This window comes from Gobio gobio (assembly GCF_949357685.1).
Source record: "Gobio gobio genome assembly, chromosome: 13".
NCBI classification, from domain to species: domain Eukaryota; kingdom Metazoa; phylum Chordata; class Actinopteri; order Cypriniformes; family Gobionidae; genus Gobio; species Gobio gobio.
In genome coordinates, this window is record NC_137106.1 from 11,923,689 (window position 1) to 11,951,297 (window position 27,609).

Consider the following 27,609-nt stretch of genomic DNA (forward strand, 5'->3'; position numbering starts at 1 on the left):
TATAATGGATTCTGTAACCGTGTAAAATAAACATACACACTAGCATGTAAATGTATAAAGTAGTTAATAATTTCAGAATACTTTTATTGACTTTTAATAAAGAGACAAAGAACCAAAACGACCACTAAAGGTACATTTCAAATGGAAAATAAAGATTCCCTTTGGTATTAGCTAGTCCTCATTATTATAAACGTAAAGTGCAAAACATAAAATAAAACAAACAAAAAATTACAACAAAATGCATATACTTTCTTATTGAATTATTCATCCATGCCATAACATATTTATTGCTTATTGTGTAAAACAGTCAAAGCCGTAAATCTCTCATAAACATTATTGATTCAGTTGCAATCACTAGGATAAGTATTCAAGTAACTTGTCTTATTTTTAATGCGATGAAGCAAAAAATATATATCAGTAGTTCTTGAGTTTGATACATTTCCACACATATCGCAAAATATACTAAAAACAATAGTTTAAACAAGATAACATAAGATAATAATTTGAAGTCGTTGAGGCAGCATCAGTTATAGAATAATATTTAGTAGATTAATACAATTGGACATTATAATGCTAATAACAAAAAAAATCTTAGATTTAAAAATTTGATACCTTTAAAAAATACAATAAAAAAAGAACATCACATGGAAACAAGTCCAAGTCTTTACATCATATCTACAAAAATGCCTACTTGTTTTCAGAACATTTTTAAATCAATTAAATAGTTTCATTGGTTGGTATTTATTTCATAGGCTGGGTTTATACACAAAAAACAGAACTCATTCACATTGACAACAAAAAAACAGAAAATAGCAGCAGGATCCCCTCTGGCCTTTAGAAAATTCCTCTGTCATTAAATGCCCTGTTATCGAGCCCTTTATACATTTATCGATCGTTTGGAAATGCAACTTAACCAAAGGTCCCTGTCATTAGAATTTTGTTTCAGCTAAATTCTTTCTCAGTCATTATTTCAACTAGCTGAATCTCACTGAGAATCATGTGAATAGTTAATATTTCAGTGTCACAAACACATGAATGCACTTTGCCCATATACTGTAGAAAACATGCATCAGCTTATCAAGTTAAAATCTATTGTCCAGTTAAAACTTAACATACAATAGAACATCAACACATTTTTCATGAAAGTGTAATAGACTCTTCACACTGAAGTCTCAAAGTGGTCGACGGTCGTAATTAAAAACTCCACTTGTGTTGTAAGATGTAATAGAATTAGCTAATTTGGTCCAATTCTCTAATTTTTGCCCTTAAGTGTCTTTTGCGGATTTTGATCATCCACTTAATGCTGAGCTTGGCAAAGTCTGCTGCTTTAAATAGAACCATGAAGACGCCACACAAGATGGCTATAGTGTTCCACGGGTTGGCTGTGACAATCTGTTAAAAAACAACAGACACACTTAATTAGACTCTCTGTATAGCATTTGAGATAAACGTTCAGACATTTTCTTGTAAATATCAGTATGATGTGCTCACTTACATCTTTCACTTGCTGTATAAATGGATCTCGCCATTGGAACACAACAAAGAAAAGCTCGTTGGCTTGCTCCTGTGGCGGCCTCTTGTCGATGTACTTCACCACACTGGACTGAAATAAATATGGATGGTTATCAAGTAAGTGGCTGTAGCCAAATATTCAGTATTTTAGGTGGATGAACCACAACAAATTAACACAGTGTCATTATTTAGTTAACAAAAACTAGGCCAAAATGGAAAAGCCATGGGTGACACCCTTACTGCATCCATAGGAATTAAGAGGGTAAGTAGCAGTCAGACGCTGCCAATCAAATGCCTTTGATTAACTGATCACCAGCAAGTGTGATCACCTCTATAAAAGCAGAGGTTTTGGCAGTTTTCTGGTCTGGAGCATTCAGGTGTGTGTGTTAACACAATGCCAATGAGAAAAGGCACCAGCAATGATTGATCTTAGAGAAGCAATTGTTGCTGCCATCAATCTGAGAAGGGCTACGGCCATAATCAACCAATTTAAAGTCCATTATTCAACAGTGAGGAAGATTATTCACTAGTGGAAAACATTCAAGACAGTTGCCAATCTTCCCAGAAGGGGACTTTCCAGCAAATTCACCCCCAAGGTCAGACATCGCAAAACACCAAGGAACTACAACTCAGACTCTGCAGGCCTCAGTTAACATATTAAGTGTTAAAGTTCATGGCAGTGCAATTAGAAAAAGACGGGACAAGTATGGCATGTCTGGAAGGGTTGCCAGGAGAAAGCGTCTTCTCTCTAAAAAGAACAAGGCAGCACTGCTTAGGTTGCATCTGAACAAACCTCAAGACTTCTGGAAAAATGTCCTTTGGACAGATGAGACCAAAGTGGAGATGTTTGGCCATAATGCACAGCGCGAAAACTAAAAACAGCATATCGGCACAAACACACTGATGGAGGGTTGATTTGCAGCCACAGGACCTGGGCAACTTGCAGTCATTGAGTCAACCATGAACTCCTCTGTCCTTCTAGAGTCAAATGTGAGGCCATCTGTCCGACAGCTAAAGATTGGCAGATATTGGGTCGTGCAATAGGACAATGATCCCAAGCACACCAGCAAATCTACAACAGAATGGCTGAAAAAGAAAAGAATCAAAGTGTTGCACTGACCCAGTCAAAGTTCAGACCTCATCCTGACTGAAATGCTGTGGCGGGACTTTAAAAAGGGGTGTTTAATGCCATTTCATGCATTCTAACATATATAAACTGTTAAAGAGTTAAATTCTAGTGCGAAACACGGCCAAAATGTCAAAATATGAGGTTGACGTATGACGGTGTAGTTGTGTGCCAAATACACTCCTTCAGGATTCAAACAAGTTTCGGAACGTTTTTTTCGACAATGGCCCTTTATGATGTCATAAAGGGAAATGGAAGTCCTTGAATGGGCACTTCTTCTAAATGAGCGTGTCCGCACATCAACCACAGCGAGAGCAAGAGCACGTCCATCCACGAGCTTCGTTCGGGTTACAGGAGCCGTCGGCAGCGCTGTCATTTTGTTTTTAGACCACAAAATCAACAATGTCACTAAAGAAGTGTGTTTCTGGTTGTGAGGGAAAGATAACCTTGTTCAGCTTCCCAAATAACCCAGTGTTAAGGAAACAGTGGATGCAGTTTGTGTTTCTGGAGTTCTGCAAGTGTGTTTGTTTGTTCCTGGTCATGAGTCCAAACCGCAGGCGGTGAGTGAAACTGCATCAAATGTCTGTTTTGTTGGCAATCGTTGCATAAGTGCATTTAATGTAAACAACACAAACGTATAGTGAACCGAAAGTTATCCAGGGATAATGCCATGGGATGTGTGTGTGTGACTCTGTAGCTCCACCTACTGCACTCCTCCACAAGTTCGGCTGTCTTTTGTTTGTATTAATATAATAAAACCAAAGACTCTTCAGAGATATGAAAGATGCAACACTACTCTATAGGTACTCAAGATTAACATGAGATTGGCAGAAACTGTGTGTTATGCACCCTTTATGAGAGCTGTGCATAAACAAACGCATTTCGGGGAGTTCAGAATAAGTGCTTACTGATATAGAGAATGACTCCCTTAGGAGCGACTTTGTGCTGTATAACCTTTTTCATGCTCAAACTGCAACATTACACACTAAAGAAAGTTGACCATGCAAAAAAGCATAATAGGCTGACTACTAAAAAGGCTAATTTGGTTGACCATTAATCTGAATATTTATTTTAAAAAAACATGACTTTCCATTGTGGTTATGACCCTGATTATGATTAGCATGCTGAAGTTGACAAAGACTGGTAAAAAGCATAACAAATCTATTACCTCCTGTCTAAATTCAACCGATTCATTTCCTCTGCCTGATGACGTCTTGACCAAAGACATTTTGACCCATGTCCGAAAGCCTCCGGAGAAGGTCCACATTGAGTAGTTCCTTTCACAGTCCATCATAAAAGCTGCTTTATCTGCGCTGATAAGAAAAATACTTTTTATACGAACAGTAGAACAAATCTGAATCATGCTGAAAATGTCTGTATAGAGCTACCTTTCATGCATGTCACTGAATGTGGCAAAAATCATGTAACTGATAGCGCTGAAATCCTCCTCCGTTTCATTCCGACTGAACTGAAGGAATATAAGTTCTCGGTTCCTCACATCAGTCGGCCCTCTGACCACTATGGCTCGCTTCTTCGGCAGACATGTTGCATAAAAGATTATTAACAGTAGCATTTCTTCAAAAACTGTTTATGGGGAAGCTCTAACACATACTTGCGTCTGGTTTGAATATGGCCCATGGTAAATGACCTCCTCAGTTACACAGTTACTTTCCTCTACTCTGCCCGATGCAACAAGAGGTGGAATGTTGTCATGATAGTGATGCATGCAACTTAATAACTGCGCCTTCCCAGGATACAAAGCAATTCCTGTTCGCAAAGAAATGATGAAAGATTCTGTAAATAGACATACTGAGAGATACCATGAAATGAGTTTATTATAGCTCACCTGGTGCCGTGAACTGCTCAACTTCTTTGTATGAAACAGACATCACTGGATGGTTGAGTTTCTCTATAAAGTCTGAAATGGTTTGGTAGGCCAAGAACACAGCCACCGTAGTGAGCAGCAGGTAAATGAGGACAAGGATGACTGTGAAAACATTCTTCAAGCAAGCTTTGTTAAAACCAATGGGCATTAGATTGCTGTCCACAGCATCCTCATCTGTAATATATAATAAAAATGTATTTTAGAGAAATATATACATACATACATGCATGCATACAATTGCACCACATAAACAATACCACAATAAAACTACCTGCATTAATTATTTTTTTTGTTTTAAATAGATGCAGTCCTCCAAGTCAGATTACCTGGGCTGCATTTCCCAAAAGCATTGTAAGCCTAAATTGATCGTAGAGACCATTGATGGCAATTGTTCTGTGATCATCTTAAGCTTACGATGCTCTTGGCAAACGCAGCCCTGGTCCGGGAAAATGGTTTACTTTGAGATTATAGCACTTAAAACAAAATGTATCATACAATCAAACATTGTTAAACCAACTCCCCAAATTAATGATCAAAATAATGCATAATACCTAAATAATAAGTAGGTATGTATTAAATATGTAAATAAATGTATTTACATTAAATACATGCCTAATAAATAAATGAATGCATAATAAATAAACACAAACTAAATTAATACATGCATAATAAATAAACAAAAACTAAATTAATACATGCATAATAAATAAATGATAAATAAATACATGCATAATAAATACATTCAAAATAAATTAATACATGCATAAATACATTCAAAATACATGCAAAATAAAAATACATGCATAATAAATACATGCAAAATAAAAATACATGCATAATAAATACATGCAAAATAAAAATACATGCATAATAAATACATGCAAAATAAATAAATACATGCACATAGTAAATAAATGCAAAATAAATAAATGCATGCATAATAAATAAACACAAACTAAATACATGCATAATAAATAAATGCAAAATAAATAAATACATACATAGTAAATAAATGCAAAATAAAAAATACATGCATTGTAAAAAAAATAATAATAAGTGCAAAATAAATAAATACATGCATAATACATGCAAAATAAATAAATACATGCCTAATAAATACATTCATAATAAATACATGCAAAATAAATAAATATATGTAACATAAATGCAAAATAAATAAATACATGCAAAATAAATACATGCATAATAAATACATGCAAAATACATGCCAAATAAATAAATAAATGCAAAATAAATAAATACATGCCAAATAAATACATGCATAATAAATACATGCAAAATACAAGCAAAATAAATAAATACAAGCATAATAAATACATGCAAAATACAAGCACACATACATACATCGTACTGTCCCAGAATGTAAATGTTAAATATGTCTAAATAAATAATAATAATAATAGTCCCAGAAAGGGACATTTGTAAATAAATAAATGAACAAACAAACACGATTGCACCACCTAAACAATAACCACAATATAACTATAGCATCAATAAATAAATAAATAATAGATGCAGTCCTCTGCATGAAATTACACCACCTACACCATCTCACAATAGGAGTAATACATAAATCTACATACATGAACAGAAAACAATGACTTAACAGGGTCATGTTTAAGGAACAAGTTCTGACCTGGTAAAGGCTCACAGCTTGCTTCATCATGCTCCACCTCAGAAACATCATTGTTCTCGTAAGACTCAAGTTGCCCAGCAGAACAGTCCTCACCATTGAACTACAATGCAACAAGTGACATTAAAAATACAGACATGTACAGTTATTTGTTTACTTTTGCAAAAGTATACACACGTGTAATATATATTTGACTGTATTCCGCGCTTCGTATCTTTCTTTATCGCATAGCGGTAGTAAAAAGCAAGCGGTCAGCTGTTATCACATGACTGCAGCTTCTGCTTTGAGCTCCAGCACGGAAAGTTCACATCCCAATGAACGAGTCCTGCTGGATCTAACCGCGTTTCACACACGGTCAACGAGTTTCATTACCTCCTGATAAGATCGAGATGCGTCTCTCCTCAGCATTGTGCCTCGCCTCCGAATATTTGGGGCATTTAAACTTTGCCATTAACTTGTAGGAGCAGGACCCGGACCCTCAGACTCATCCTCGAGGAGCTCGCGTGAGGCACAGCCAACGGCCAAAAAACATGCCAAGCGTGACATCACAGTTGCTGCTGTTAGTTAGTAGGGGAGGGCTTGGATACTATCTTTGATATTTTTCCAAAAAATGTTTACTCAAAATCTTCCATAACACGATTTAGGTTCTGTTTCGTATTTTTTTTTTAATTACACATGGTTTCCATAAATGTTTTCTCTTACGAATAATAACAGCACAATGACTGACATACATTTTAATAACAACTCATCTCTGTTCTGCAATGGAAGCCAGCGCTTTCTTGTGTAATTAAATAAAAACATTATTTTTTAGGAAGTTTTTAAAAGGAAGAATAACGTGGTGTTTCGTTCGTTCTTCCTTTTGAAGCGCGTGACCATTATGTATTGAAAGACTGACTGTGGCAAGAGCCAATAGCATTCAAGGTGGGATGTTACGGAACATTTCATTGGTTGGACCTTACTGAACGACTACGCCCCCGTCACTGAAGTCGTACTAAATTGGACGAGAGGGGGCATGATTTAGTTTATTTTGTTTGTCATCATGAGTAGCTTAAGTCTTGTTCACTAGTCTAGGAGTAAGAATTACTAATGTTTAAAAATAAATGGACGTTTTAAGGACGTTAAAGGGATAGCTATACCCCTAAATTAAAAGTGTGTAATCATTACTCACCTTCAAGTTGTTCCAAACCTGTATGAGTTTTTTTTAATCTGTTGAACACAAAAGAAGTTATTTTGGAGAAAGTTTGTAACCAGACAGTTGCTGGTCCCCATTTACTTATTTTTTCCCCCTATGGGAGTCAACGAGGACCAGGAACAGTCTGGTTACCAACATTCTCCAAAATATCTTCGTTTGTGTTCAATAGAAGAAAGACACTTTCATTTTTGGGTGAACTATACCTTAATTATTTGTATGCTTATGATGGTTGGACAATATTTCTCATGTCTCTTAATAGATTTTTAGTCACGCAAATTTCAGTAGCCTATATAAAATGTAGTATGACCCACATGCTAATCTTACTACATTTACCATTATCTTTCTATGGCTGAAATAGTAAAAGTCTAGTATGCAGTTCCGAATTCAGAATATGGTTTCATGGAAAGGGATAGTTCACGCAAAAATTAAAATTATTCCATGATTTACTCACCCTCAAGCCATCCTAGGTGTATATGACATTCTTCTTTCAGACGAATACAATCAGAGTTATATTAATAAATATCCTGGCTAATCGAAGCTTTATAATGGCAGTGAATGGTAGAACAAAATTTGAAGCCCAAAAAAGTGCATCATCCATTGTAAAAGTAATCGATACGGCTTTGGGGGGTTAATAAAGGCCTTCTGAAGCAAATTGATGGGTTTGTGTAATAAAATGATCCATATTTAACACTTTATAAAGTAAAATATCTAACTTCCGCCAGACCGCCTTCCGTATTCAACTTACAGAAAAAGTGTAACTGGTGTGACGATGATGCCGGACGTAGCGTAAGCGTTTTGAACTGCGAGAGGCGTTACACTTTCCGCGTAAATTGAATATGGAATGCTTGGGTTAACCAGGACAATTTTTTTATATAACCTTTAATGTCATATACACCTTGAGTAAATGGCTTGAGGGGGAGTAAATTATTGGATAATTTTCATTTTTGGGTGAATTATCCCTTTAAGTCAATTTTTTATGCCCTTCCCTCGCTAACATCCCTCAGTCTTGTTCTCTCAGATGTGTATCATTGCTTATGTTGAACAAGTGCCCACTACTGGGTAACCCTTGCAATGTGGCCGTGTCCCAAATGGCACACTAAACACTTGTAGCCTTCCTACAAGTTCGCACTTTCCTGATATAACACCGCTTTGACTGTCAGGAAGAAGTCTGCTGCGGAGCTCACTTCAGTACGGTCTCAGCAAAAGTTTGCATCGAGGGTAGCCTGACAAGCCCGACCCACATCAAGATGTTTGGTCTGGGAACTCACCATTGGCAGGGCTCAATCCGAGGGGCGGGATAAACGGTTGTCTTTCAAATTCCCTCTGCACGCAATAGGATAGCGCTACAACCAACCAGAGCAACGAAGAAGATGAAGCGGAGCTAGTTGATTAAACTTTTGCCGTATCCGGTCGACAAAACTCAGAACGCATCTTCCTTTCTTAAGAATGACTTCAGTGCCGTTCTTTGTTCTTTTTTTCAAAGAAAAGCTTAACTCCAAGTCTTCCAGAGTCGCGGCCAAAGCCGATTCGAAAGACGCTGTTTACCAGCTTCTTTGTTTACCAGTAGCACGCGGAAACGCAGCAACTCTGCCGTCATTATGTTAAGCCCGCCCACCGACTCTATACACGATGTGATTGGCCTGACCAGAGTTTGGTTTTTCAAGCTCGCAAGCCAACGGAGAGTTGCTAGGGGAGAATGTAAATGCGCACAGCTGTTCGGCTCGGGCATTAATAACGGAGCGGTGTGGAGCAAAGTGAGTGTTTCAACTTTTCAATGAATTCCTATGAAAGTTTAGCTTCCATAGGCATGATATCAAAATGCGCCAGACTGGACACGGGTCGTGAACGACTGCCGCGCTTACCTCAGCTCTGCTCAGCTCTTCACTCTCGTGATGAATGTAATCTGACTCCTGCTGCGTTTGTGCCGTGACTTTCATTCGGCTCACTCACACTTTTTTGAAAATACACGTTCAGTTTTTAATTGTAGTGTCTGTTCTCTAACTGAACAAAATTATTTTATTACTATGAATATCAAAACGACGGTGGGGCAGTGTCATGATGGGCAAGTGATAACCAGTAGCCGTGGCTTTGGGAGTGGCCTTGTAGGGCAGCGAAGCTAGTGCATTCTGGGAGTTGTTGTCTTTCATCCACATGAAACAAAAATAAATGTTCTGGCTTTTCTCAGTCTATAAGGCGCCAAATTCAAAATTAATATCACATTTCTGCTTCATAAATGACCATGTTTAAATACACATTCATCTTCCCAGCGCTGAAGTGACCCTTTAAAATGACACCCATGGGACACCATGGATTGTATAGACACAAGTGAGCACAAGTGTGCCATTTGGGACAGGGCCTATGTTTAAAGGGAACACCCTAAGCCCTTGATTACTGAAATCTGCAATGGAGCTAATTTATTATTTACAGTTTTCCCTTACGAATTTGTTCTTATGAAAATTATAACAATACAGTTGCATTGTGGTCTATTGATCTGTCTATTGGCTGCATTCGAAATAGCATACTGTCTTGAGTAGGTACTTATTTTGAAATTACGTTTATTTTTTTATTTTAAAATTATATTTCTTAATTTTTGTTTTATGTAATTGCATGAATCAAGATTAGTTTCTATCGTGTTTATGAAATTAAGAGTTCCACACCAATTCAGTTGCCAGGTATATGAGTAGCAGGCCAAGACGATGGCTGCGTCTGAAATTGCATACTTTCTTGAGGTACTTTTGTTGAATAAGTAATTACTTAATGGCCGCTGAATGTGTGAATGTAATCAGGGCTGCGTTCCAGTTAATTTTTTTATGCCCTTCCCTTGCTAACTTCCCTCAGTTTTGTCGACTCAGATCAGTCTACATCATTGCTGACATTGCATGAGTGCCCACTATTAGCGGAACCCTTGCAATGGGCTGAATTGGAACGTCCAAAGCCCTTGATCACTTGGATTTCGCTGTGGAGTTGATTTATATACCCCCCCCCCTCCCCCCATGAATTTGTTTAATGCAGCATATATATATATATATATATATATATATATATATATATATATATATATATATATATATATATATATATATATATATATATATATATATATATATATATATATATATATATATATATATATATATATATATATATATATATATATATCATAGAGTTGTTTGTGGTGAGGGTAGCCTAAATTAAACGCGATCTGCAGTGACATCACAATGGTGTTGCATTGTGGTATATGAAGCTGCCTGAAGTGTACATATGAAGTAGACTCGCTCCCTCTGTCAAAATCGAGGGAACGCAAATAGTGGAGGGGATTCCACCGAGGGGAAGTGCTTGGGGAAGTTCGCAAGCGCGTGTCTAAAAGTGGAGTGGAACCCAGTCACATGCTGTTTTTGCCACATATAGCTGTAGTAGGGAAGTATGCGATTTCAGATGTAGCCATCGAGTAGACTCGCTCCCTCTGTCAAAATCGTAGGGTTGAGGGTCAGTCCAAATAAACTTCCCTCGACCACTTAACGAATTTGAACACACTTCAAAATGGCGGCAGGGATTCCCCCGAGGGGAAGTGCTTAGGGAAGTTTGCGAGTGTATGTGTCTCAAAATAGAGTTAAACGCAGCCTTGTTTCGGTAGTGAACAACTCTGTGTTTTAACGAATTGTAAATGAATTATCAGGGATTCAACTTACAGCCACCTACTGGTACGACGATGTACTTGCAGAAAAGTCCCTGAATGAATCTATGATCTGAATGAATCTGTTTGATGAACGATTCAAAGGGTTCTAGTTACCAAGATTAATCAAATCAGGTTAACAGTGAACATTAAAGTTTTTTACTAACAAGAAAAAGAAAAGAACAATAAAAGTAGATAACGTTTTTAAAAAGAGGAAATATTAGGCTCTGCATCTTCAAAGGCATCTTTAACATATAATTTGTGACAATTTCTGTCACATTTATTTTATGTATTATAAAGGAATTATACTTTTGTGAACTTTTGTATATTTAGCTATAAAAAAATTACAATATAAAATGAAAAATTAACATGATCTGTCAGTTATAATTATTGTAATAATAGCCTATACTAATATATAATTAATGAATATGATTCATTTTTAATATTAAATGGCTGGGTCACTTCAGAAGGCTTAATGAGATGACAGTACAAATAATTTCTGGAAAAAAACAAACAAATGGAATTTCATCATCACTTAACATAATGAGCAGGTGCTCTCAATATCCACATATTTGGAGACAAGAAGGCTTGCAAGAAATGGAAAAAATGTATATGGAAAAAACTTTTCTTGTTTGAAAGTATACTTCTGAGGCAAGAGCCATGTCTTCTCTCAGTCTATATTTATTCCAAATCAATCTTTTTTTTCCTGGATAATACCCATGACATTTTGAGAATTCACTCGTTTAAAATATTGAGGAACTTCAAAGAGAGGAGTTTCATTGGTGGGGCGTCACTTCCGGTCCATCTCACGTGAATAGAGAAACAGAAACTCGCGGCAAGTGGAAGTTTAGAAAGTTCCCAAAGCAGAAGTTGGTGTTTCATATGAAATTCAAGTCATGGTCAGTCCACTATATTCAGCACCCCAAACAGCGATATATTAAAATGTTAAATGTCCTAAAGCGCCAATTACAAGAGCCCGTTCTGTTCCGAAACAAATGGAGCATTTCCACCTCTGATTGTGAAAGCTGATCTGAGATCAGCATCTGAAAGACTGAATGGAAACACAGACAGACGGACACTCCCATGACAACAAGGAAACTGTAACCGCAGACTCGGTTCTTACACACCAACACGACAGTCCACAATGTTTTATCTCCGTAGTGTTGTATTATACGCGTTACTATGCGTTTGTTCCACAAATGATATAAAAAACGCATCGAAACCGGTGCGCGTGTTCACCGAGGAGGAGTTGCAAAGATACGATGGGAGCGAGGTATGTTCTGTATTACAAAAACACTGTGCTAGTTTTAGACAATATTTCGAAAATATCTTCTCATTTGATTATTTTATTATGCAAACTGCATTTGCTGACGAGTTTTAAACGTGCCCCCGCCCCTTTATACAGGACGGACAACCAATTTACATGGCCATTAAAGGAGTAGTGTTTGACGTCACCACTGGAAAAGGTCAGATGTGGTATACAACTTCACCTTCTACAACCTTTTGTGTGTGCTGGTGGTTTCTAACTCGTGAACCCTTCCTAGAGGAAGTAGATCTATCAGCTTTGTTCCCTTTTTTGATTGTGTGTCAATGTGTACAGGTTTGGCTATACTAGTGTGGGCCAAATGTCCTCACTAATATACTGAAATATTATGACAACCGACTAGTGAGTCCTTGCTAATTAAAAAGGCTTCTAAATCATCATCCTAAACATGTTTTTAATTTAAATCTAGTGCTTCGCACATGTTTCCTTGAGGGTTGTGTTTAGGGGTAGGGCTTGGGTTAAGGAAATATCATTAACATGATATAAAATCAATGGAAGTCTATGCATATGTCCTCACTAATACAGACAAACACTTGTGTGTGTGCGTGTTAGCATTAAGCAGTGCATTGAAAACCACAGGCCTATTTGCATTGCTGGATAAAGATTCCAACAGTCCCAGGAAAAAACAGGGATTCCCAGGGCTGGATTTTAGCATATTTACAGGTATCATGGGAATTTCTATAGTGAATTTATAGTCACCATTATGAAAACAGACCATTCTTTTTTTGTAATGTAATATGGCCATATTTATTATAAAAAATATTTATTTGTGCACATCATTTTGTAAATTCATGTGACCTTGTAATCTTTAATCAAAATAACTTTGTTCCTCTGATGACATTTACTGGCTCGAGGGCGGGACAACCTGCCAATCACATGAGATCACGCCAATAGCAAACCAGAACATTCCAACCAATCAATCCTCAACGGACAAAATCAAGTCCCGCTCCACATTTTTTCTTGTTTCTTGAAGCTGTTTCACTCAGATATATAAATGGAAGCTTGTTTCCGCCACAGAATAAAACATTTTAAAAGATAATTGTGACTTTTTTCCCTCAGAATTGCGAGTTTATATCTTGAAAATCTGACGTTATAACTCACAACTGCGAGTTTATATAATGCAATTGACTTTATAACTCGCAATTCTGAGTTTTTATCTCACAATTACGAGTTTATATCTCACAATTCTGACTATATTTCTCAGAATAGTGAGATATAAACTTACAATTGCAAGTTAAAAAGTGATTATTTTTCTCAGAATTGCGAGTTTATATCTTGCAATTTTGACTTTATAACACCAATTGCAACTTTATATCTCACAATAAAAAGTCCGAATTGTGAGATGTAATGTCACAATTGTGAGGAAAAAAACCCTACGAATTTAGAGATAAATTACAATTACCTTTTTTAATTTTTTTTATTCTGTGGCGGGAACAAGCTTCCATAGATATATGTAGATATATAGACTATCGCAACATACGTTTCTTGTTTATTTAACTATTTCATCGGCTAGAAATTGTGATTTGTCATAGCAATCTATATAGATAGAATTTGTCAAGAATGCCTAGAAAAGTCATGGGAATTCCTTGGTCAGAAAGTGTGGAAACCTTGTTTTGTCTCTTTAATTTCCAGAATTTTACGGAAAGGGAGCATCTTATAATGCCCTTGTGGGCAAAGACTCAACCAGGGCCGTGGCCAAAATGTCCCTCGACCCAGCAGATCTCACACATGACACTGTAAGTTGGGGATTTTATATATTTGTTTGAGCTTCTTCATATAACACTGTTGTTAGATTGAATATTGGATTGACTCTTTCGGTTCCTATTTGTTAGACGGGCCTGACTGAGAATCAACTTCAATCCCTCGAGCAGATATTCAAAGGCACATACAAAGCAAAGTACCCTATCGTGGGATACACCAGCAGGCGCGTTCTCAATGAGGATGGTAGCCCCAATAAAGACTTCAAGCCTGAAGACCAACCTAATTTCAACATTAAAGATGAATTTTGATGCTGAGACAGCCTTTCAAGATAATTGTCTTATAATAAAGCTATCCAAAAATCTAATCAAAAATCTGAATAATAGTTGTTTGTGACCCCTGACAGTACAAGTGGGCATGTGTAAATTTGTGGTTGTCTGGTGGTCTTTCAGCCCACAGCCTAGAAAACACTATGATGCATAATATCCCACGTAGGTTTTTCCCTGGTGGGCTGCTCTGAAGGTCATTCAAATGAGGACACCTACAGGTGTGATTTAGAAAAAAAGAAATAGGTTTGGCCTTTTTACATGTATTAAACAAAGCTAGATAATGATTTTAAATGTTTACGTTGTGTAAAATGTATTGATTATTGTGAACCTGCATTAAATCACTTGGTTTCTTTCACTGTACACGAGGGGAAAGTTTGGTGATTCACACTTCATGTAGAAAATGAAATTGCTTTGTGGTGAGGGGTGTAGTTTTACAAACAAATTCAAAGTCAAGCATTAATGTTATCATTCCACAACAACGTTTTTACTCAAACGCCATCTCAGTCATAATTATAGTGTTTGTGTCTAATCTGTGCGAAATGCCCTTGATGACCAGAAAAGTTTCACATTGATCTGAGAGAGAGTTGTTTGTTACTTCGGCTTGTTGTCCTGTCATATTAGTGTCATCTAGTTAAGTCTGAATGGAATGTAATAAACAAGTTGTTTAGAAACACACTGACCGGGGTCATCTGGTCTCAAAAGAGTGTGATGCCAGTCAGGTTATTGGAACACGGCTGTTCAACATGTAGAAGAGACCGGGGCTAGTTGTCACAAGAGCTCAAACTCGGCAAGGATCTGAAAAAAAGGTCCAATTGTTGGACATATCTATACTACTGTTTAAATGTTTGAGATTAGTAAGATTTTTTTTATGTTTTTGAAGTCATTTATGCTCACCAAGGCTGTAAAAACTAATATTCTGAAATATTATTACAATTTAAAACATCATTACTCCAGTCTTCATTAGGGCTGGGTATCGATTCAGATGTTCCGATTCGATTTCGATTCGCAAGCTCTCAAATCGATTCGATTTTCGATTCTCGATTAAATTTCGATTCAACTTAATGAATATTGATTTAATTCAAATAGCCTACTATATTTATAAAAAAGAACAGTGAACATGAGTTTACAAGTGGGTAATTAAAAAGAAATTAAGAGCCACAAACCTGTATATTAAATTCTTTTTATTTTAGGTACACTTGGGTAGGTCTACATTAAAACAGAACCCATCTCTATATTTCAAAGGCATACAATTATGTTAAATTTAATACAATTTTGTTTTTATGGATATTTTGATACACTTATTCTAAAACATAAAAAGGATATTGGATGATTTTCAGCAATTTTCAGTAAAGGACAAGCATTTCTTGCGATTTAGCCTACCTTAATTCAGACCGTTTTTATGGAGGCTTTTTCCTCCAGGGGCATCTGAGCTTTGATTCATGCCCCGGATGATGCATTATATTTCGTCACTATCTCTGTTATTTGCGTGCCTTCCTTAGATGCGATTGCCATTCGATTTTATCTTAACGACAAGCATATATGCGATACCGGGCAGGATCGACTGGAAACCCCCGGGGGAAAAAAATCGATTCTTGGAGAATTGATTTTGAATCGACAACATTTTTAAAAAACGATTAATCGAAAAATATTTTTTTTTGCCCAGCCCTAGTCTTCATTGTCACATGATCCTTCAGAAATCATTCTAATATGCAGATTTGCTGCTCAAGAAACATTTATAATTATTATCAATGCGCTGCTGAATATTTTTGTGTTAATTATGATACATTTTTTCAGGATTCTTTGATGAACAACAAAATAAAATAAAAACAGCATTTATTTGAAATAGAAGTCTTATGTAACAAATGTCTTTACTGTCACTTTTGATTGATTCAATGTAACCTTGCTGAATAAAAGTACTAATTGCTTAAAAAAAGAAATTACTGACCCCAAACGTTAAGAATTCTGTCCTCCAATGTTTATTTTATTAAGAATTCTGTTCTCCAAACTAAAATGAAGCCAAATTATTATTTTTATTATTATTTTAAAACCAAAATAATTGTATGATGCATTGTTCTACTGTTTGAATTTCATTGGAAAGCGATTAAAAAAACTATTATTTTATGGCAAATTCACAGATATTGGGGTATGTTGTCATGAAAATGCCAAAGTGTGGCAAATAAACTATATCTTTCTTACCCTGGTAAATAAAAGTGGAAATGTTCAGGGGTTTTTTTTATAACCAAGACTATAAGGTATATCCAACTGAAATCTGCTGCCCAGTTCTCCCCAGTAAAGAAAGAAAGAAACTGTTCAAACTTGAGATATTAAGAAGACTCGCTAGAACAATTTTAAACTCCCCTGCATGTTTAACTTTCCAAAACATCAAAAGGCTCCTGATGAGAAGACCGTGACCTGATTTCTATGGAGTCTGTAAGCAGTAGGAGGGTATATGCCGAAAGGCATTTGGTCTAATGCTGTTCTTTTATTTTCACGATGAATTTACCCACGATACATCTTACTTAAAAACATGGGGGCTGGATGGTTTCATGAACGGTTTCATGAGTCAGTTAGCAAACACTGTCAGATTCGGAGTCTCAAAATGATGTTTTTTGCTTCTTTTAAAAAATCCCTGGGTCTCATTAGCATTTACAGCAAAATAATGAATCATTGTAAAAGTGCCTTTACTGTAAACACTGGCCAGGCTGAATTAATATCCTATTTACAGGAAACCTTCATAAAGTCTAATCGATTTCAAGAAAGAATTCAAAATGAATTACTACACTCTAAAAAATGCTTGGTTAAAAATAACCCAAGTTGGGTTGAAAATGGACAAATTTAACCCAGCAATTGGGTTGTTTTAAGCAAATATTTAACCCAACCGCTGGGTTTGTCCATTTTCAACCCAACTTGGGTTATCTTTAACCCAGCATTTTTTAGAGTGTAAGTAGCTGCCATGCATTTATCTAAGATAGTGCTATAGACAGAGGTAGTCTAATGCTAGTAGATATGTTACATAATAATGACTGATGATTAAAGATGTTAAACTCAGATTGGACTTTATCCCCATTTTTTTTTTATTTTAATGCAGAATGATACATGCTATGCATGCTTTTAAACCTTTTGGTCATGTCATTTGATATATACTTTCTCTTATTGCCATATTCTCTATTACCCACGTGTTACCATTTACATTCGTGCTCACATGAGTGACGTATTATTTCACACTTTCCACCCTCGGTCACAACAACTTGCCATTTGTAGCTAAAGAGGTGTTGATGGTGGGAGCCCATGATGCTGCTTCCTGTCTCCATTGCACATCAGAATTTCCCCTGAGCCCGCCCACTTGTATTTTGTGTGGTGCAGTGGGCTGTTTCAGTTCAGTCAGTCTGAGTCTCTTGGTAGTGTCTGTTCTGCTCCGGAGTAAATGTACTTACTGCTTTCTCCAGCCACCCACAACATTTGACATTTGATTAAATTTTTTATAGTGGTGAGTAACATATTTATTTACATTTACTGTTGTTGTTATAGTATGTAGTGTGTTATTAGCTATATCTTTGTTCTATGTTTTGGAGCTGTTAGCGAAGTAGATACATGATTATGCATACATTCTTTTTTTACTGTAAATATTATTACCACTTGATATTTTGCTAATAATTGTCATATATATATATAAGCACTTGCATACTGTTGCCCTTGACTGTTCTAGTTGCTTCTATTGCTCTCATTTGTAAGTCGCTTTGGATAAAAGCCTCTGCTAAATGACTAAATGCAAATGTAAATTAAATGCATTACTTGGATCATGAACTTTGGGTGTTGGGGTTTGATTATATGATGCACTCTATTAATTGAAACCCATTTCACTGATCAGGTAATCTGACCAGGAGGACTGATTGGTCATCACAACCCAGCAAACCTATGAAGGTGCTGAGTGGTCACGCCGTGGTAAGTTATCACCTTCGCCCATAGTTTCGCACACCTATTGTCCCTTAATGTCATCATGGAAACTGATTAGTACGTATTTGAATTGACTGACTTCCCTAAATCTCATTGAAAGGATAAACATCTTTTGTTCTTTCTGTTTCAGCCTAAATCGTTGACCCAAAACAGCATGGACCTATTCATCATGCCAACCACAGCTGTAAGTATATTGATCCCAAGATCTTACACATACAGCACTTCTTATCACCTTCTGATTGATAGATTAGTGCAATTATGGAGTCTTTAAAGGCTGAGCATTGACAAGAAAGCCTAAAATGGGATGTTACAAAGTCCTGACCTGTTACATCTCAATTTAAATATGGCCTGCTTATTTAAACTCTTGTTGCACCAACCCAAAACCCCCCAATTTTCATGTTTAGCTCTGGATCTCCCTCTGTTGTTCATTGCTTCATTTGACTGAATGCTTTCAATTTCTATTAGGTTCCAATGAATACAGGACTTTCCCTTAGTCAGCAGACTTATGCCAATCTGACCAGCATCTCTCCCACTGGTAAGCTTACAGTCTCACTTCTGTTCTTTTAAATGTCATTGCTCTTTAATATGTTGTTTTGGACTTTTTGATGTTGAAAAAAAAAAAAAAACCTTTCAAGTTGTTGCAGTTTACTGTAAAGTAGAATATCAGACTACTAGTGGAATATAGTGATGTTTACGGTTTCTTTATTGATATTCGACAGGAAACTTGAACATCAATCAAAGGCGTTGGAGGAGCATGTTTCGACGAGTACAGAAAAGGAACATGGAGTCCCATGATGCAAGTGCACATCCCAAAAACAAACTGTTTGGACGTGCCTTGTCTGATGTCTGTCAAAGAGATGGGTGTCCTCCCAAACCAATTATGGTGAGAACTGTCATAATGATCAATAGTACTTCACTGCAAACAAACAAATGTAGTATTTTACACATGTGGGTTTAGTTTATCAAATGTCTAATTTCACCTCAATTTGCTTGGCAGGATATCCTTACATTGCTACTGAGAAAGGGTCTGTACACCGAGGGGGTGTTCAGGAAGGCAGGCAACGCCAGAGCGCTGAGAGAGATCAAGGCGCAGCTCAACGATGGGATTGAAGTGGATCTGAAAGAGCAGACAGTCTTTTTGCTTGCTGATCTTGTCAAGGTATGGGATGACCTTGGGAGACATGATTTGATTTGAGTGATTAACAGTAATGAAGTCTAAAAGATGCATATTTGATCATTAATTCTGGGTTTTATATGTATTTCGATTTGCAGGATTTTCTTAGACATCTGCCTGGCAGTTTGCTAATGGTGGAGAAGGCCAAATCCTGGATGGCTGCAATGGAAAAGGAAGATAACGTTCAGAAGTGTGCTGAGATTAAAATGTAAGTTATCTAATGACACAATTTGGTTAAATAAAAAGGGTTTAGTGTGAATGAACTGTAAATGTGACCAGGTTTTCTTTATTTTGTCTTTAGGGTGATCAACACTCTTCCCGAGCCAAATATTCAGCTCTTGAAGCACTTGATTGTTCTGCTTTACCTCATAAGTAAGAACGCAGCAGCAAACAAGATGGTTCCACACAATCTAGCTACATGTGTTTCCCCCAACTTGCTCCAAACAGACAACTTGGAAAAGATGGAAGAGGTGAGTGAAAACTGATTTCTGAAAGTCTTAACCACACAAAGTTCTCACACGATGTGGTCAGGAGCCATAAAATAGCAGACTGAGTAAAACTGAAACTCAAGAGCGGAAGAAGAGATCAAACTAGTTTCATATCCAAACTTATTTTTAGCCATTTTAATGGGAGTTCATAATTCATGTGATGACTTTATTGTTGTTGAAGTGGCCTTTTTTTAATCCTCATGCCACTCTGGGTTTGTATTTGCAGGTGACAAAGCTGACTGAGTTTCTCATCGACAACTGCGATAAAATATTTGGTGAGGACGCACTGACACTTTTTGGAGACTCTGATGAAGATGAACTCAGCGATAACCAAGGTAGCTTCTTTTAGACCGCAGTGGATACTATATCAGTGTGCATGAAGTATCAACTGTCTCATGTTGACCTTGAATGATATCTTGGGAAATATGAGAATAGTGCTAAGATCTCTTCTGAAACCCTTGAAGAAAGGATGCAGGAGACTTTAGCTACATTGTTCTTATCTATGGGTTCATAATGTGTTCTTTGCCATTTTGGCAGTCAATATGCAGTTGTAGACATCCTTTGACCAATGAGAATTTAAGAGGAGGTCCAGTTGTACCTTTAGAAATCCAATTGGCCTTCCAATTCCAACTTGACTTTCATTTCCACACCCTCAAAACATCTTACCAATTCCGTTTCCATTGTTTAGGCAACCTTTACATATTAGTTAGCAAAGCCAATGTAGACAAAATACTTGATATGATCTTGTAGTACTCAACGTTCTGATAATTAATGTGTATCTGTCCTTGATTTCTCCTTCAGACTCTTATTCTTCGCACCATCATGACTCTGCATATGACAGTAATGACCCTGATGCAGACAAGGGAAGTTTTTCAGACATGGACTCTATCAAATCCGGCGTTGAAGAGGAAGGCCAGAAACATTCCAGCACCGTGGAACCTTGGACTACGAAATTGCTGACCCGCAGACGCTCTGAACCAGCGATCGTCTTCAGCCAGGGAGTTCGGCACCTTGCCCTCTCTAGGAGCCAGACAGAAATGGACTTTCATGACAAACAATTAACAAAACAAATCTCAGATGACTGTATTGTGTTTAGAGCCGGTAACAGCTTGGGGAAAAGCCGTTGTTTAACACCTAAAACCGGGGCCAGCACAACCTCAAAAGACTCCTCGTATTGTTCTTCAAGTTCACTTGAGAGTTGTTTCTCCAGCGCTTCAGAGAGCTCAATCCATAATAGCTCTCCTATAATGCCTTCATGCAATCAAAGAAAGGCCCTTCTACGCAAACATTCGTTCCCCATCCGCCAATCGGCACCAGCACCGAATCGTTCGGAGACCCCCAAAAGACGCTCGCAATCGATGAAGAGTGCACACATCAGAAGCAGGACTGTCTTCGGGCGGAGCGGCTCCACCAAACAGGCTATCGAGAGAGTTCTACGCCATAGCCAGCTCCTACCCGAGGTACTGAATCCTCAACCAGAGCCGAGGCGCTTGTCTAGCGAGGAGGTTTTCCAGCAGGTGGACAGTAGGATACCAAGCAATCCTCCAAGTTACCAGCAAGCGGTTGAGCACAATTCCCATGTAGCTCTCTCGAGCCGTAAATCGCTGACTGTTCAGGATGCCAGATGTCTATCGAAGAAAACATGCAGCTGCTCCAGATCCTCAAGCGAAGAAACATTGGATTCACCTTCTGGGAATGAACATTTTGATATCCACAACAGAGACAATGTAGAGACATGTTGTGATAGTATGTGTGGATCCTCCTCAGAGCTGAGACAGAGGACCACATCTGATTCTGTGTATGAAGCATCACTATCAGAGTGGCGTAACCAGGAACACCTCAGAGAGACATATGTCTGACGAGTCTTTTTTCTTGTTGCTGCTTTTTGGTGGTGGCAGAATGTCTTTTGCATTTGACCTCATAATGAGGAAAGTACAATGAAGTGCAATTCAGATTTGCGTTGAATTTTGGTCCATCGTCTTTTGTGACAATGTTTTTTTTTACCCACATATTTTGATTGTACAGCTTCCCAAAAATTGTGAGAAAAAAAGTAACTGAACGGCACTTTGAGGAATTTTCACTACACAGATATATACGTTTTTGTGCAATGTTTGCAGAACCTAAAAGCAATGTAAACCATATGTATGTCTTCTTGTGAAATAAAGACATGAAATAAAACTACATGTTGCCATTTATAAAAAAAATAATTTAAATATTTATTTTTGTTTGATTCAAATCAGCTTGGCCTGTAAATTATCATTAACTAAAGATAAAACACAACACAATTTTTCATTTCTTTAAATAAAATATACTGTAATTAAAAAAAAAAAATTATAGCCTATATATAATAAAATTACTAAATTACAATGGTCCCAAAGAGTATTTGGACATGTATAACTGTCACTGTATTAGATCAGCAAAACTCATGCCCCATCTGGAGATATAATCTTGATAGCCATCCAAAATAATGAAATTTTAATGAAATATGAGGAAAAAAATCTTTTAGTTAAAGCTGTTTTTATCCCTCTAGCACAGGGGTGTCCAAAGTCGGTCCTGGAGGGCCTCTGTCCTACAGAGTTTAGCTCCAACTTACCTCAACACACCTGTCTGGAAGTGTCTTGTATGCCTAATAAGACCTTGATTAGCTAGTACAGGTGTGTTTAATTAGGGTTGAAGCTAAACTCTGCAGGAAAGTGAGGCTGCGTTCCAATTCGCCTACTTATACTACGTCTTAAAAGTATGTACTCTTTTTGTGAAGAAAAAGTACATACTTTTGAGTGTGTAGCAGAAGAGTATGCAAGCTTTGGGACATACTACTTCGTCATCTTTAACGGACTCTGTTAAGTGCGTCCCGTCACCGTTTAAACTGCCCTGTCAATCATCGTCACAGTTCAAATCCTCCACTTTCAATTTAATTTCCTACCGTATCGGAGAGAAATGTAGTCGCTCGTTGATCTGCCTTTCATGGGTCTTTAATGCAGAGACTCCTCTCATGTGTTTGCAAAGTTAATGGCCAAACGTATCATTACAAAAGTTCTCAATGCTGCTGCAGGTGAAATATAATGTGGATAATATTGAATAAATATCTTTTCGTCAGGTTAAATACTGATAATTGCTCACTCAAACCACTTTATCTAATCCTCTCCACTTAACCGTCAGACTCGCGTAACCGTCATGTTTGTAGTTTTTTAAACACTTTTTATCCGCGTTTGTAGTTCTAATCGAATCCTCGTCCATCTCGCAATGGGTTGTGGGCAATATCAGCCGTTAGAGTGCGCATCGATCTGCACTTCGGATTCTGACCGGAAATAGTAAACCATCCGGAATCTTTGGAATACTCTTTTCAACATACTAAGATTTGGGACATACTAATTCTTTTTTCGAATACTATTTAGTACGGATAGTATGCGAATTGGGACGCAGCATGACCCTCCAGGATCAGGATTGGACACCCCTGGAGTCTAGCAGGTCTGCTCTTCTGCATGCAGTGCGTGTGTTAAAGTGGTTCTAGATGCAAGTTTGCAACTCACCATGACCCACATTTAAAACCAATACATCAGATATAAAAATGTCAAACCAAGTGGCAAAAAAAGAATCCTACATTCTTAAAAAAAAAAAAGGTTCCAAAAGGGGGTTTTCGCATTGATGCCTTAGGGCAGGGGTGGGCAATTCCAGTCCTCGAGGGCCACTGTCCTGCAGAGTTTAGCTCCAACCCTAATCAAACACACCTGAACCAGCTAATCAATGTCTTCAGGATTACTAGAAGGCTACAGGCAGGTGAGTTTTATCAGGGTTGGAGCTAAACTTTGCAGGACAGTGGCCCTCGAGGACTGGAATTGCCCATCCCTGCCTTAGGGGGTTTCAAACCTGGCCATCAAGACCCACTTTCCTGCAGAGTTTAGCTCCAACCTTGATCAATGTGCATGCCACCACAGTGATAAGAACTAAAACTTGTGCATTCGGATTGTGATTTATTCATGGTGGAGGGGAGAGTTTTGTGATCGGGAATGCGCTGCTCACGTGGTCCGTAACATGATTGTGCTGTAATTGTAAATAAAATGTCATATGCTTGGTATGATAAGAATAAATGCTGCCGTAAATAACGGCCCAATTCAAAAAATGTACGTGCTCTTTTTCTTTTTTGAGCGGTGATGAAATATATTGCTCTTGTAAATACTTGCCAGCATTTAACCCTCTGGGGTACTTTGTGTCAAAAATGACCCAACGTGTTTTATAAATTTAAAAAAAAAAATTGTAGCTTCATCGGAATGGTCCGAAACCTGGTGACTTTATTGGTACTTGGTATATGAACACCCAAAAAGGTCTAAGTGGTCGTAAAAAAAATAGTCACTCTCAGGACCTTCGGGTCAAAAATGACCCCCATAGGAAATGAATGGGAAATTGGCAAAAATATGAAGTTTTTTTGTGCATACAATCTACAAATCAGCCTGGATGCAGAAAAAAAGGACTCAACAGTGAAGGGGTGAATCTCTAAAACATCAAAACAGACAAAAAAACTCTCTCTCTCACACACACACACACACACACACACACACCCGGCCATCTTGAAGGACATCTCAATTCTCTAATTGCATCGCGAGGATCGAGGAGTGAGGAGGCTTCCTGGGGAGTCATGAGCGAGGATACACGGGTGTATCCTTTGCGGAAATGTTTTATCGACTAAACGTGACGCACTTATTAATTCTCCTCCCCCTTCACATCTTGCCACAGTTTATTCATTATTATTATTATTATGTTTACATGTACAAGACACAAATGTATGTCAAATAACAACAACTGACAGTTGCAGAATTATATCAAAGCACAAGAAAATTAAAGAAACAAACTGTAATACTATAAACAACAAATAAAAAGCAGTTAATAACTGGGAATAATTAGTTGTTATTAATAACTGGTAATATTAAATAAAATATGGAAAAATTTGGTATTTTGTAGGGGTTAAAACTATTACAATATAAATAGTTATCTCTAATGTTCAAGAATCCCCATGTGCAAACTAAATCCAGCGGTGTAGAGTCATCATTATTTGACGACGCTTTGAAGTGACCCTAAAGGGAGCGAGGATATATCATTTCACTTGATTAAATTCCTCCGTCCTCGTGTATTTTCCTTGCGTCCTTCCCTCGCATCCTGAAGGGGTGGAGATAAGACGCGAGGAAAGGAAGCTAGGAAAGGAAACGAGGATGCAAAAATAAGAATTAGAAAGAGAAGCACCCCTGGTAGCATAAGCTCCCATTTGGGCAAGTCTGGAGAATCATGACTGTTAATGAAGAGGGAGGGATTATCGTTAATTAGCCAAAATCTGTAGAATACAAAAAGACCAGAGGGCATCATCTCAACAGTGTGACTAGCTGTTGAACAATGGCAGGAAACTGGTGTGCTGGTCAATCGCTGGCACTTTGTGTGTGGTTTTGTGCTTTTTGTCATGCTGTTCCAGAGTGGAGTAATCTGTCCCAGAATCCTCAAGCTCTGACGTTAAAGCAAACTGACCAGCGGGTTCAACAGCTAGCTAGTCAACAGTTTCCTCAGAAGGTTCAACAGCTAGTTAGTCAACAGTTTCCTCAGAAGGTTCAACAGCTAGTTAGTCAGTTTCCTCAGAAGGTTCAACAGCTAGCTAGTCAACAGTTTCCTCAGAAGGTTCAACAGCTAGTTAGTCAACAGTTTCCTCAGAAGGTTCAACAACAAGCTAGTCAACAGTTTCCTCAGAAGGTTCAACAACAAGCTAGTCAACAGTTTCCTCAGAAGGTTCAACAACAAGCTAGTCAACAGTTTCCTCAGAAGGTTCAACAACAAGCTAGTCAACAGTTTCCTCAGAAGGTTCAACAACAAGCTAGTCAACAGTTTCCTCAGAAGGTTCAACAACAAGCTAGTCAACAGTTTCCTCAGAAGGTTCAACAACAAGCTAGTCAACAGTTTCCTCAGAAGGTTCAACAACAAGCTAGTCAACAGTTTCCTCAGAAGGTTCAACAACAAGCTAGTCAACAGTTTCCTCAGAAGGTTCAACATCAAGCTAGTCAACAGTTTCCTCAGCAGGTTCAACAACAAGCTAGTCAACAGTTTCCTCAGCAGTTTCAGTCTAAGCAGCCAGTGGCGCAGGCAGAGCCCCTTGACAAGTGTGCTGTAGCTGATTATGAGCAGATCCAATGTGGCCCACCCGGTATCAGTGGTGCTGAGTGTGAAGCTATCAACTGCTGCTTTAACGGACAGCAGTGTTTCTATGGGAAGGCAGGTAAGAGTGAGTCAATGTAAAGGTGTTCATGTTAAACCACTCCTCAGTAATAACCTGCTCTTGTACCTTGTTCCAGTGACTGTCCAGTGTATAAGAGATGGTCAGTTTGTGGTAGTGGTGGCAAGAGATGTTACACTACCTCGTTTGAGCCTGGATTCAGTCCATCTCCTGGGTGGAAACGACCCACCTTGCAGTCCTGTGGGATCCACACCTTCCTTTGCTATATACCAGTTCCCTGTCACTGCATGTGGCACAAGCATGATGGTGAGTAGCTGCTTGTGGTTCTGTTCTGCATGGCTTAGAATGGCCTGGATGCCAACAGTTACTATTTGCAGGAGGACGGTGGATATGTGGTGTATGAAAACCGAATGACCTCCTTGTATGAAGTGGGTGTCGGACCACTTGGTTCCATCACAAGGGACAGCCATTTTGAGTAGGTGTTTTTTTTTTTTTAGAAAAAATATTAATCCTTGACAGGCTACAAGCTCACTATTTGTTGTCTAGGCTTCTCTTCCAGTGTAGGTACTCTGCTACTTCTGTGGAAGCTCTGGTTGTGGAGGTCAACACTGTTCCTGCACCTCCACCAGTAGCGGCTTCTGGACCCCTCAGGGTGGAGCTTAGACTGGCAAATGGTCAATGTGTCACCAAAGGCTGTGCAGAAGGTAAGTGTCTGTCCAAGTATGCATAAGTATTTTCTAAAACTCTAGGTTGCAGCAGTTTCTGGTTAAACGCTGGGTTTCTTCCTCAGGGGATGAGGCATACACGTCCTACTACGGTGATGCTGATTATCCTGTCACAAAAGTCCTGCGGGAGCCTGTGTATGTTGAGGTGCGCATTTTGGAGAGGACCGACCCCAACATTGTCCTAATGCTGGGACGTTGCTGGGCGACATCAACCCCCAGTCCACTCAGTCTACCCCAGTGGGACCTTCTGGTCGATGGGTGAGTAAGGCCAGTCTTTATCCATCTGGTGTGCTGTAAGGCACTTCTGACTGCCTCTTTACCTTTCAGATGCCCTTACCAGGATGACCGTTACCTGACTTCATTGGTTCCGGTGGCTGGATCTTCTGGTCTTCAGTTCCCAACCCACTACAAGCGCTTTGTTGTGAAGATGTTCACATTTGTGGATCCAGCATCACTGGCTCCTCTACAGGAAACCGTATGCTCTGCAGCCTTACCTGAATCCTTAATATTGGGTGTTTTTTTTCTTTCTGTGGCTTATCCCTTTCCCCCCTCTGTTAGATCCTCATCCACTGTAGTACAGCAGTGTGCCATCCCTCTTCTGGCTCCTGTGAGCAAAGCTGCACTAGGAAAAGTGAGTGCTTGTTGTAAACTGACTTCAGGAACCATG

General features: G+C 38.2%; 4 protein-coding genes across 6 annotated transcripts; 3 read left to right on the forward strand and 1 right to left on the reverse strand.

Annotated features, from left to right (window-relative positions):
• Window positions 1-47: 47 nt before the first annotated feature.
• On the reverse strand, window positions 48-7,058 carry pacc1 (proton activated chloride channel 1). Of its 3 annotated transcripts, none has more exons than XM_079832848.1 (8): window positions 6,550-7,045; window positions 6,181-6,280; window positions 4,485-4,697; window positions 4,251-4,405; window positions 4,027-4,166; window positions 3,807-3,951; window positions 1,496-1,603; window positions 48-1,392 (listed from the first exon to the last, which is right to left on the reverse strand). In XM_079832848.1, the coding sequence occupies exons 1-8, from the start codon at window positions 6,583-6,585 to the stop codon at window positions 1,231-1,233; spliced, it is 1,059 nt and encodes a 352-aa protein (XP_079688974.1). In that variant the 5' UTR covers window positions 6,586-7,045; the 3' UTR covers window positions 48-1,230. The 3 variants fall into 3 exon arrangements, with proteins under 3 accessions (XP_079688974.1, XP_079688973.1, XP_079688975.1); XM_079832847.1 differs by having other exon boundaries at window positions 49-1,392; window positions 4,027-4,169; window positions 6,550-7,058; XM_079832849.1 differs by having other exon boundaries at window positions 49-1,392; window positions 4,027-4,169; window positions 6,355-6,552.
• A 5,018-nt stretch (window positions 7,059-12,076) lies between these two features.
• nenf (neudesin neurotrophic factor) lies at window positions 12,077-16,518 on the forward strand. The gene is made up of 4 exons (XM_079832854.1): window positions 12,077-12,315; window positions 12,448-12,508; window positions 13,999-14,102; window positions 14,199-16,518. The coding sequence occupies exons 1-4, from the start codon at window positions 12,187-12,189 to the stop codon at window positions 14,373-14,375; spliced, it is 471 nt and encodes a 156-aa protein (XP_079688980.1). The 5' UTR covers window positions 12,077-12,186; the 3' UTR covers window positions 14,376-16,518.
• A 1,249-nt stretch (window positions 16,519-17,767) lies between these two features.
• On the forward strand, window positions 17,768-22,205 carry tagapa (T cell activation RhoGTPase activating protein a). The gene is made up of 10 exons (XM_079832837.1): window positions 17,768-17,880; window positions 18,262-18,335; window positions 18,478-18,531; window positions 18,813-18,882; window positions 19,067-19,230; window positions 19,345-19,506; window positions 19,620-19,729; window positions 19,823-19,991; window positions 20,236-20,344; window positions 20,811-22,205. Exons 2-10 carry the CDS (start codon window positions 18,309-18,311, stop codon window positions 21,866-21,868), a joined length of 1,923 nt encoding a protein of 640 aa, XP_079688963.1. The 5' UTR covers window positions 17,768-17,880; window positions 18,262-18,308; the 3' UTR covers window positions 21,869-22,205.
• On the forward strand, window positions 21,933-27,590 carry LOC307136740 (zona pellucida sperm-binding protein 4-like; the record flags this gene model as incomplete). Its single annotated transcript, XM_079833988.1, has 8 exons — window positions 21,933-21,941; window positions 26,100-26,259; window positions 26,336-26,523; window positions 26,595-26,692; window positions 26,764-26,921; window positions 27,008-27,200; window positions 27,270-27,417; window positions 27,501-27,590. 8 exons carry the CDS (start codon window positions 21,933-21,935, stop codon window positions 27,588-27,590), a joined length of 1,044 nt encoding a protein of 347 aa, XP_079690114.1.
• Window positions 27,591-27,609: the final 19 nt, after the last annotated feature.